The sequence below is a fragment of the Mandrillus leucophaeus genome, unplaced genomic scaffold, assembly GCF_000951045.1.
Source record: "Mandrillus leucophaeus isolate KB7577 unplaced genomic scaffold, Mleu.le_1.0 Scaffold491, whole genome shotgun sequence".
NCBI classification, from domain to species: domain Eukaryota; kingdom Metazoa; phylum Chordata; class Mammalia; order Primates; family Cercopithecidae; genus Mandrillus; species Mandrillus leucophaeus.
In genome coordinates this window covers 611,477-623,722 of record NW_012105265.1, presented here as the reverse complement: position 1 = coordinate 623,722, position 12,246 = coordinate 611,477, and the positions used below count along the sequence as shown (strand labels likewise).

General features: G+C 39.3%; 1 protein-coding gene across 1 annotated transcript in view; it reads right to left on the bottom strand.

Annotated features, from left to right (window-relative positions):
* Positions 1 to 6,061: 6,061 nt before the first annotated feature.
* Positions 6,062 to 12,246, bottom strand: part of MSH3 (mutS homolog 3) — a 234,120-nt gene continuing 227,935 nt past the window's right edge. Inside the window, exons 23-24 of the mRNA XM_011995562.1 lie at positions 8,668 to 8,836; positions 6,062 to 6,235 (exon numbers count right to left, since the gene is read on the bottom strand). Of these exons, the coding sequence (XP_011850952.1) occupies positions 6,124 to 6,235; positions 8,668 to 8,836 (281 nt within the window). The 3' untranslated portion in view covers positions 6,062 to 6,123. The remainder of the gene's footprint in view (positions 6,236 to 8,667; positions 8,837 to 12,246) is intronic.

Here is a 12,246-nt window from a genome sequence, read left to right as displayed (position 1 = left end):
ATTCATAACACTGATACCACCAAATGCTAGCAAGGATGTGGAGCCACAGGAACTCTGATTCATTGCTGATGGGAATGTGAAATGGCAGTGTCACTTTGGAAGACAGTATGGTGGTTTCTTACAAAACAGAACATTTACCAGCAATCGCACTCCTTGGTACTTATCCAAATGAGCTGAAAACATACGTCCACGTAAAAAGCTACACACAGATGTTTACAGAGCTTTATTCATAACTGTCAAACTTGGAGGCAACCAAGATGTCCTTCGGTAGGTGAATGGATAAACTGTGGTACACCCAGATGATGGAATATTATTCATTGCTAAGAAATGAGCTATCAAGCTATGAACAGACATGGAGTAATCTTGAGTGCATGTTATTAAGTGAATAATAAGCCAGTCCAAAAAGACTACCTACTGTATGATTCTACCCATACGATATTCTGGAAAAGGCAAAACCATGGAGACAGTGAAAGGATCAGAGGTTGCCAGTGGTTTGGGGTGAGTGGGATGCACAGGCAGAACAGAGGGTTTTTAGGGCAGTAAAACTATTCTGTATGATACTATAATGGTGGTTACATGTCATTAGAAATCTGTCCAAACACATAGAATATACAACATCAAGAGTGAGCTCCAATGTAAATTACGAACTCTGGGTGATAGTGTGACAATGTAGGTTCACCAGCCGTAACAAACGTGCCACCGTGGCGCAGGATGTCAATAGTGAGGGAGGTTGTGTATTTGGGCAGACAGTATGTGGGACCTCTCTGAGCTTTCCACTCAAGTTTGTGTTGAATCTAAAATTGCTCTAAGAAATAGTCTATTTTAAAAATAATAATGAAGCTCCCTAGACCCCACATCAGATGCAGTAAATCAGATAGAATCTTAAAGAGCAGTCATGAACCAAGAAACATGATTTTTAAATTTCTTTGGAAGCCACATCACTGGCTCTGTGAGGAAGGAAAAGGTGAGAGAACATGATGCAGAGATGACAGAAATTAACACTGGTATTGCTGTGTCCCAACTTCAGAGATTCAGATTCAGTAGCTTTAAGGTGGGGCCTAGAAATCTACATTTAAGAAACTCCTTTGGTCCTTCTGATAGAGGGCAAGACATTCCTACCTCCAAAAGCGAGCTTTCTGGAAGTAGGATTAAGAATAAGGGGCTTGAAGCTGAAAAAGAGGTGAAGATGGCAAAGAGTATTTCTCTTCTTATGTGAAAACAAAATACCCTTTTGTCAAAAAAATAAAAAAAAGATAGTCAAAGGCAATGAAGAGAGGATCTGAGCAAAGGACAAAAGAACTAGAGGCAATTCCTCCTCCTGAGGAATAACTATTTCTGCAGGAAGACAGTCTTGTCGTGTGTCTCCCAAAGTATGTAGGTGCACATTCCTCACCATGATTTCATGGAGACAAGGCAGATGACATGTTATCTTCGGGGATTTAGCCTCAAGAACAGATTAAGTAGTAAAGCTCTAACACACCAATTAGCAGAGCTGTAGCCTCTAAATGCCACAATACAAAGCACTTATCAAGAACAGGCAAAAACAACTGGCAGGTCTTTGGGGGAAAAACTGGTTCACCCAATGGGTAAGAAAAAAAATGATTTTTTTTTTTTTAGATGACATTCAAAATGTAGCAAGTCAGTAACTGTGCTTATGGAATAGCACCTATAATTGGGGTAACTGTATAAGTTATTATCCAAAACAGGAAACTTCTGAGTTAAAGAAGCTTTTTAATAATTATACCAGCAAAACAGGTATAGAATAGGACTTCCCAAGTAAACCAGAATGAATGGCTCTCAAACTGTGGTACTTCCCTGGATATTAATAAACCAAATAATCATGATATATAATAACTACAATGTTCCACAGAGGAATTGGCCTTAATTACAAAGTTAGAAACCACAGATGGTGTTAATACAAGTTCTTTTCTCTCTCCACCCATATCCTTGGTGTGAAACATCAAATAGCCCTTTTATAATTACAAAGCACAGCAGTAATTAATATTCATCTCAGAACTCAATAAAGGTCAACATTAATTTGCAGAACATTTTGGATTCAGTCTAGTTTTTACTCTGGAATTCATGCAGTGGGCAGTGTTTCACCAGCCCCATCACCATCACCATGATGACAACAGTCACAAACTTGGACAAATTGTCTGAAACAGTTTTTATTTTTTTCTAAAGATACAGCACACATCTGTATGGATCTTGAATCCCTAGTGAAATGGTGCCTTCATTATGAAAAGAAACATCTTTTCATTGGGTTTCTAAGCTGAAGGAGTTTGGTTTTACTTTTCCATTTTAACATATATTAATTAGGGTCGATAGTATGCCATGCTCTGCCCTAAGTGACAGATAAAGCAGAGGACAGACAGACCAAATGATTGTCAACTCAGTTAAAAATATTGTTTAGTCATTTGTCATCTTTGAGACTAATGGTTCACAAACCTGACTGCACATCAGAAATACTAGGGGAGCTTTTTAAAAAACATTATGCCTCGTCACATAAAAACCTGTACACAAATATTCATGGTAGCATTACTCATAATAGCTAGCAATAGAAACAATCCAAATGTGTGTCAACTAATGAATGGATAAATTAAAATGTAAGTATACATAAAATGGAATACTTTTTACCAGTTAAAGAGAATGAAGTTCTGATACACAGATGAATCTTGCATCTAAGTGAAAAAAACCAGACACAAAAGACCACATATTCTATGGTTCCATTCATAGGAAATGTCCAAAATAGGCAAATCTATAGAGACAGAATGAAGATTAGGGGTTGTCCAGGGCTGAGGATCTTGGGGAGGAAAGGCGACTGACAGTTAATAGGTACAGGGTTTCTTTTTAGGGTAGTAAGAATGTTCTAAAATTGATTGTAGTGACAGTTGTACAAGCTTGTGAATACACAAAAACCCACTGAATTATTCACTCTAAATAAATTGTGCAGTATGTAAACTATGTCAATAAAGCTGATAAAAGAATACTAAGCTTGGATCTCAGTCCAGAAGACTATGATTCAAATGGGAATCATTTGATTTTCATATTCAGCACTGAGAAACATTGAGACAAACTGAGTAACTCAAATGCTTAGGTTTTTACATTTTTTTTCCTTTAAATTTTTTTTTTGGAGACGGAGTCTTGCTCTGTCACCCAGGGTGGAGCACAGTGGAATGACCTTTGCTCACTGCAAACTCCGTCTTCAGGGTTCAAGCAATTCTCCTGCCTCAGCCTCCCGAGTAGCTGGGACTACAGATGTCCGCCACCACGTCTGGCTAATTTTTTGTATTTTAGTAGAGACGGGGTTTCACCGTGTTGCCCATGCTGATCTTGAACTCCTGAGCTCAGGCAATCTGCCCGCCTCGACCTCCCAAAGTGCTAGGATTACAGGTGTGAGCAACCACACCTAGCCTTTAAATTTCTTTTTAACTTATAAAATTTAATTTTGAAAACTCATTTTTCCTTTCTCTTTTTAAATTATAAATTATAGTCCCATGAATTTTCAAATATTGTTATACTAGTTATATAATAAGAATATTTTAAAAACTATATAGAATAGACAGCACTGAGAAGAGATGAAGCAACAGAAAGGTCAAAGTTGAAACTTGTTAAAATGTGTTTGGCTTTTTTTCCCCTAAGGTTGGAATTATTAAACTGGTCTGACTTTAGAAGGTTTTCGAGGAATTGGTGTGTATTATTGCAGAATCACTAGCTCTTAATTTGTAATTTGATGGCTAAAAACAGACAAGTCACTTAAAGGAATACATCATATTCAAAAGTTGCTTTCCTTGACATTTGGCCACCAGTCAGCCCTGTCTCCCCCAGTCTCCATCTGAAGTATGCTCATGCCTATGCAGTACCAGAGGGAATCTGAAGGGCCCTTGCCATGCACCAGCAGCCCTATTCTCACCTGTGTGGTTATATCTAACCTTAGAATTGCAGCCCCAAGATGGTCATCTGAAATACAAACACAATTGTTTGCAACTTTCTGCCTACCTCCCCATGGCATTTATGCAGTCTTTATGACTGGGATTTGGCCTCAACGTTTCCTCCAATATCTCAGTAACCCAGCTGGGGATGAGCCTCACTTAGAAATGCTGTTCAGCGGTGCTGATCTCTTCCCCAGCTTAGAGGAGGCCTGCGCTTCCGCAAGCTGGCGGCCTGGCTGGCGTCCTGCTCATGCTGGAGAATCTACCCTGTAAAGTTCTACGCTGTCAGCTGCCACACACTGTGTGCTGCCACTGCCAGGACACAATGCTCCTGGAACCCCTACCTGCTTCAGCGTTGATGCTGGCCTGGACCAAGCAAGAGGGAGAGGTGGCTCCAGATGTCCACCTGGACATTACCAGTGATTGCTGGTCCCTGCAGCTCCCTCTGGCATGGGCATCACATTCCTGGAGTCATCTCCTTTTCTCCCTGTGAGGTGAGGTTACAGCACTATCTTTGAAATCTTGTTAGAAAGAATATAAGACATTTACAGTTATATAGAGTATTGAAACAATTTTGTTCTTTTTAAAAGTTAAAGCATACATTCCAACTAACTCTATTTTGACAGTTTTGAGAATTTGACTATACATTAGTATCTCTGGAGGGGTGGTAGAATCAAACTACATCATACTCTAACTCCAATAAGGTTGGGAGTCTGATAGCTAAAGAGTGACTGACTCAAAAGTGAAGCCACAACCTGGGGATACTGTATTGACTCCTGTGTCTGGGGTCATTGCTGGGATCACTGAAGGTAATAATGCAGAAGAAGGAATGAAAAATATGTCCATCAAATGTGGGGAAGACATTTAACTGAGCAGAAATAATAAAAGAGAGGAAAATAGGATGGAGAGCTTTTGTGCAAGATCATATATTTAGAAACAAAAAGAACACATGGATCTGGGAAGCCAGATTGTAAGTGCTGTAAAAAACCCAGGGACACAGTTGAGCACGTGTTACCCTAAATTTGCAGGAAGGGAGCACTGTTATGAATCAACTAAGCTGTAAGGCTCATTACTGGGAAGATCATACACTTGGTATGTTGATGAATAGCAAGGTCCCAAATGAATAAGTTCACTTCCGTGTATTGCGCTGATCAAAGCAGTAACTGTAATTTCATAATTACACCTAAAAAAATGACAATTTCCAAACACTTGAAAACACCAAAATTCAATGGGACATACCATCATCTATAGCAAGTATTCATTAAATATTTATTACTCAAACAAATGACAAATAATTTCATCCAACAGTCTTTAAACTGCTTAATCCTGTGACAATATTTAATATTTTAAATTTCATGACCTTATTCTTTCTATGCCCTAGTTTTTAAAAGCGTGATAATTCTATTTCTTTCCTCTTTTTTTTGAGATGGAATCTCACTATATTGCCCAGGCTGGAATGCAGTCACGTGATCTCAGCTTACTGCAATCTCCACCTCCCAGGTTCAAGAGATTCTCCTGCCTCAGCCTCCCGAGTAGCTGGGACTACAGGCGTGCGCCACCATGCGCGACTGTTTTTGTATTTTTAGTAGAGATGTACTTTATATTTTTAGTAGAGATGGGGTTTTGCCATGTTGGCCAGGCTGGTCTTGAACTCATGACCTCAGGTGATCTGCCCGCCTTGGCCTCCCAAAGTGCTGGGATTACAGGCGTGAGCCACCATGCCTGGCCAATTCTTTCTATTTCTTATAAAAAATTCTTATGTTCTTGGTGGATAAACTGGCTGCCTAATAAAATTATTTTAGTTCAAATGGAGAGATTCCTGCCAGATTCACCCAGCTGCCAATTATCTGAACTGAAACAAATAAAAATATGAAGTAAATTTTTATATCACCCTCCAAAAGCTTGGGAATTATATTCTGCCACTTAAGGCTTTACTGGACTTACTATCCATGAAATTTTCTAATTACAAAGTGGAAGTCTATTCAAGAGTGTTTATACTTAGAAAAGTTAGGAAGACAGGAACCTGAAAAAGACTGTCTTCAGAAAAACCTCTCTGTTTCCAGTAGGAATGCACCATGGTCATAATTTTATGCTCACATGTCACACAAACATAGGCTGTTACTGGAGAGTTATTTTGTACAGTTGGTATTTTTAATTCTCCATTTTTTGTTCACAAATGTAAGTCTTTATTTTAATGAGGAAGAGAAGTCTGTGTTTCTTCCATTTCGAACTCCTCTGTCCACTTCTGCAGGTCTTGTGCATTATGCATCGTCCATAACTTTGCAAAATACTTGAGTCTCTTCCTGGGGAAAAATAAAATACTATTTAATAAATGAAATTGCTGGGAGACAATACGTCTCATCAGAAGCTATGAAAAGTCTGCAACATTTGAATACTGGGCAGGCTCTATAGTTAGGAAGCTGTGTCAGTGTCACCCTTCTGGTGAAAGGAGCTTTCAGAGCTGCTACTATAATCAAAGGACCCAGGTTACCAATTGCCACTATTGCCTTTGTGCTTTCTCCTAAAATCCTTACCCCTGTCAGCCCCAGAGGGGAGAACCTGACCTCCTCCTCCTTCAAACTCTGCTAGAGGCTGGTGGTGTGTGCTTATTTGCACCTGGAGACAAGAAACTCCTGTGAAGTGTTCCCAGGATGAAAAGTAACACCAACCGAAGACAATGAAGCTAATTAAAGAGTAAAACGCCAGCATAACACAGACTTACTTTTTTTTCCCTGCAGAATAGCAACCCAATTGAGTATTTAGGGTATGGAGCTAGAGTATCTGAGTTCCAATTACTGCTCCACCATCAACGAGCTGTGTGACTCTGGGTCAGTGTCCTGTCCTTGCTGGCCTCACTTTCCCCAACTAGACCATGAGGATAAGGCTGCCATAAGGATGAAATGAGATAATGTATGTAAAGCGATGAGAAGAGTAGCTGGCACAGTGTCTAGGCTGCTGCAAATGACTGCTCAGAATGGTTTCTACACACAGTAACCATCCAATAAATAGCAACTATTATAACAAATACACACTAAGGCCCAAGATTCAGTTTGATTTCTTTGATCTGGCCAAAGGAATTGATGTGATAAGCACTTTTAGAAAAAAGGTAAAACAACAAATACAGTATCTTGATAAATGATCAGATTCTATCCCAAAGCAACATCTAATAATTCTCTCATCTTGTCAAGATAACTTCATAGATTTCAAAATGTCACTTACTAGTTGGAAGAGTTATGAGTAATCTGTGAATGTTTTTGCTCTTGCTTTGTAGGCTATATAGCAGAAACAAGAATATATGAAAATATAGAAATTGCCATATTTTATTGCTAGCTTGCATATATTTCTATAGCAAATTTAGAAACTGACATAGTTTATTGCTATCTTGTATATATATATCCTTTGTAGTAAAGCTTTATTCTAGGTTTTTTTTTCAGAGAAAAAGAACAATAATAATATGGCAACTAAAGAGAGTTTAATTTGTCTCCGGACTTTGCAGAGGAAGAGGGCTAACATTATTTTTTAATTCTCATAGATAATTTTCCCTCAGGAAAAATTTTATATTAATCTGGCTTGTAACAGAAATAGGCTGAAACTGATTATGCCACTTTGCTTCTGTTTTGGCATTGTGATTTGGAAATGAGCCAGAAAAGAGTGTCACTAGAGGAGGCTGTGTGCCATTTGTAGAGCCCAGCACTCTGGACTTGGTCAACTATAGTACACCAAAGTGGAGGAGTGCAAGGTGGAAGCACAGGAGAAGGAGGTAGAGAAAGAGAAGTTAATTGCACTACTGTAAACAAGTTAGCAACTGTTTCTTTAGCTAGTATGATAGGCATTACTATTTCAATATTGAAATTTGGTAATAATTCCTAGAATTATTACCAAATATTAAAGAATATTCTTGGAGTATAACATAGGAACCACCAGTAGCCAGCCAAGATTTTCTATTCGATCAACAATCTGTTCATCATGGTCATATGGTTATCAACCAGGGTACTAATGTACCCAGCACATCAGGCTCCCCAAGTATGGCAGGGGTGGGGCAGTAGGTGGATGGGGAGCTTATGTTGTTTCAGAATTTTATATTTGGGAAACAAAAGGGTGTAATTTACGAATATGATATTTCCCTAGGAATATCTTTCTTTCAAAGTGTATCTCAGGTTTACATTAAGATTAATTTATGTACTGACTACATACTAGCTGGATAGCAAGGGTAAAGGTGGAAAGTATTCCCATAAGCATTTAAAGTGACAGAAGCCTGTTTAGAATGAAAAATTTGTCACAGTCTACAAAATAAGTGACATGTGGATACTGACTATGATTGCCTGTTATGTAGTACTATTTCATTAATATTCTGATAGAATTTCTGGATGTAATTGTTGCATATCTGAATAAAATCTATGAATAAAATAAATTTTCTGTAGGTTCTCAATATCTTCAGTAACCTTTGGCATAATTGAATCTTTAAAGTAACCAATGTGGCACATATTAAGGAATTAACTTAATTCTTTATAAAAATGACTGAAAAACCAATTCAGTAACTTAATGATCTAATGAAGATGCACTAAATTCACCTGAGCTTTGCAAGAGCTGTTTTCACTTCATCATAATTAAATGGTTCAGAATATTTGAAGAGGTGCTTAAAAGGAGATCTGATGTTCATTTTTAGGACACTCCTCTTTCTTGGACAACTTAGGTTTCATTACAAATGAAAAACATGTAGCATAATCATTCTGACCTTTTCGTATTTATTAATCCTTCCAGCTCTTTTGACTTGTGAGCTGCTTTCTTCAAAATTTCTCCAGGAACATCTGCTAGTTTAGCCACATTTAATCCATAACTCCTTGCTGCAATTCCTCTAGTTATTTGGTAAAGGAAGGTGACAAAATCAGGGACTTGTTCTTCGCCTGCGAAATAAAGAAAGGAGATCAAATCCGTGCCCGAATGCTGAAATAAATTATAGGATTAAAAAGGACATGTACATTCTCATAACTTTATTAAATCATACAATCTGAAATCACTATTCCTACTTGCCTGTTAGATCCATTTATTAATTTGATATGTCAAGAAAAGGGTAAATACTGTTTTGAAACTGCTGTGTGCATATAGGATCTTTTAGCTCACTTAAAATAGTTTTCAAAAATGATTCATTGCAAATTTGAACTGAACATCTATATTAAAAAGAGAATGATTTTATTTATTTACTTTTTTAGAGATAGGGTCTCGCTCTATCACCTAGGCTGGAGTGCAGTGGCATGATCATACCTTACTGTAACATCAAACTCCTGGGCTCAAGCAATCCTCCTGCCTAGCCTCCTAAGTAGCTAGGACTACAGGTTCATGCCACCACACTCAGCTAATTTTTTAATATTTTTTGTAGAGATCGGGTCTTGCTCTGTTGCTCAGGCTGGTCTTGAACTCCTTGGCTTTAAACAATCCTCCCTCCTTGGCCTCTCAAAGTGTTGGGATTACAGGTGTGAGCCACTGCGCTGGGATGAGAATGATCTTAGTATGTGGTTGATACAATATAATTTCTCCTTTTTATGTTTCTGAGACAGGGTCTAACTTGCTTGCCCAAGCTGGAGTTCAGTGGCACAATCTCAGCTCACTGGCAGTCTCAACTTTCCAGGTTCAAGGTGATTATCCCATTTCAGCCTCCAGAGTAGCTGAAACTACAGGTGCATACTACCATGCCTAGCTAATTTTTTTTTTTTCTTTAAGAGATGGGGTTTTGCCATGTTGCCCAGGCTGCTCTCGAACTTCTGGGCACAAGTGGTCCGCCCACCTCGGCCTCCCAAAGTGCTGGGATTATAGGCATGAACCACAGTGCCAGGCCTATAATTTCTCCCTTAAAAACAGGTAAGAAAATATTACATGTTGGTCAGTTTAAATAACAGGATTGAGATGTTCTGGTTTATTAAATATTCAGTTTAACTAAGAGCTATACATACTGGATTCTGTTCAGTACCACCCAGATCCCTCTTAAGACTAAAGAGTTTATTCCCTCAGCTGTCAGACAGATTGTTGGCCTGCAACCCTCGACTGTTTGCCTTCTTTGGAAATTGTTGCAGCTGAAGGGGGGGCTTCGCTCAAGACCACACCTCGCTTTGGGGCAGCCTGCAGCCAGTGACTGGTTGTTGTAGGTAGCCTCGAAGATGGCCACCAAAGACCTCTGCCTGCTGGTGTTCACGTGCTTGTGTCGTTCCCAACCAGTGACTCACTTTTAATGAACAGAATACGGCAAAAGTGATGAGATATCACTTCAGAGATTAGGTTACAGAAAGATTGTGGCTTCTGACTTGGGTACGCTCACTTTGTTGCCTGCCTGCTCCGAGGGAAGCCAGCCGCCATGTTGTGGGCTGTCTATGGAGCTGCTCACATGGAAAAAACTGATGTCTCCCACCAACAGTCGGCGAGAGCCTGAGGCATGCCAACAGCAGCATGAGTGGGCTTGGAAGCAGATATTGGGAGGCTTGGCAAGAGCCACATGTGAGCTGGGAAGCCTTGACATGGCTGTTGCCCTGATCAGTGACTGACTGTAGCCCTGTGAGGAACCGAACTAGAGGATCTCTCATAGAGCTAAAGCGTTCAGCCTTAGAGGTGTGGTTAAGTTGTCCCTGGACTCCTGACTCACAGAAACTATGAGGTAATAAATGTTGTTCTAAGCCACTCTGCTTTGGGGGGTAATCTGTTGCACACTGTTTGCAAATTACCCCAAATTAATAAAGATAACTAATAAAGGTATAGAGGTCTATCCTCCTCACCCCAAGTTGAGGTAACTCTGAAGGACGATTCTAGCCTCAGAGTTCTCTGCAGGGCTGGCTGAAGCCTTTTGACTATAACACAGCCCAGCACTCCCAGTGAACCTCCTGAATGCAAATCTCAGAATCTGCTTCCTAGAGGACCCAGCCTGTCATATATACATACACATGAACTTAAAACTTTGAAAGAACTGGGATATAATGAAGTACAATAATTATAATAAACCACTGCATGTAGTTTAAGCTAAAGCAGCTCAGGATATTATGTAACTTTTATTATGAAATTCAATATAATTGTGCTGCAAAATGTGCATTGTGCTGCAAAAATGTCCAAGGTGGGCCAGAGTTACAAAGATTTCTACAATCCCAGTATACTTATGAGTTTATTAAGAGCTTTTTCTCAATCATTATTTCATTTGATAGATGTGTATGCTTTTTTTCTTTTATCAGTGAAAATTTAAAAAGCCAAAGACTGAACACAACAGAGAAAAAGGACAATGGATTTTTCCTGGCCCTCCTCTAAGAATTCGGCAGCAGACAGATAAGAGCTTTCTAAGGGTGGGTGCTGAAGTAGGAGGTGGAGAGAACACCAACTCACTCAGAAACACAGACCCAAATTTCCGTTACAAGGCACTGAGAGTACCTTTTGCCCCCAAATGAAAGTTGAGGAACACAGGTGCAGAAGTAGGTGGGAACAGATTAGGGAAGACGCAGCTAGAAGCCAGTGCCCGCAAACCTGGATAACTTTTTGTTACTTTTCAAAGTTCACAAGACTAAGACTGAAGTGAAAAGCAACAGACAATCAAAAAAGCCATTTCTTATCTTTAAGACAGAAAAATAGTTCATCACTTCAACTGTGTTAGTCCTAACTGATCTCCCCGTCTCCAGTTCTCCAATATAATCTAGACCCCATGCTGACCTTTCTAAACAAGATTCATTCATCTGTCTCTCTGTCCATCTATCCATCCAGCTAGCCATCAGTATTTTCTGAGAGCCTAATAAATGCCATAAAATCTCCCTACCTAAAAATTTGTTAATGAATTTTTTTTTTTTTTTTTGAGACTAAGTTTCGCTCTTGTTGCTCAGGATGGAGTGCAATGGCATGATCTCGGCTCACCGCAACCTCTGCCTCCCGGGTTCAAGTGATTCTCCTGCCTCAGCCTCCTGAGTAGCTCGTGCCACCACACTCGGCTAATTTTTGTATTTTTAGTAGAGACAGGGTTTCTCCAGGTTAACCAGGCTGGTCTCGAACTCCTGACCTTGGGTGATCTGACCACACTTTGGCCTCCCAAAGTGCTGAGATTACAGGCGTGAGCCACCATGCGTGGCCTATTATGACTTTTAATTTTTTTTTGTTTTTATACAAATAGTGTGTGTGTGTGTGTGTGTGTGTATATATATGTAGACATATATAGAGAGTGCACGAGAGATAGTTGTAACAATGTTCTTATATAACGTATAATATAGCTACAAAATATAGCTGACTTACATAAAATATTTCACTGCTCTGAATACCTTGTTAACACACAAACAGTTGCTGAGTGTGTCATTATGTG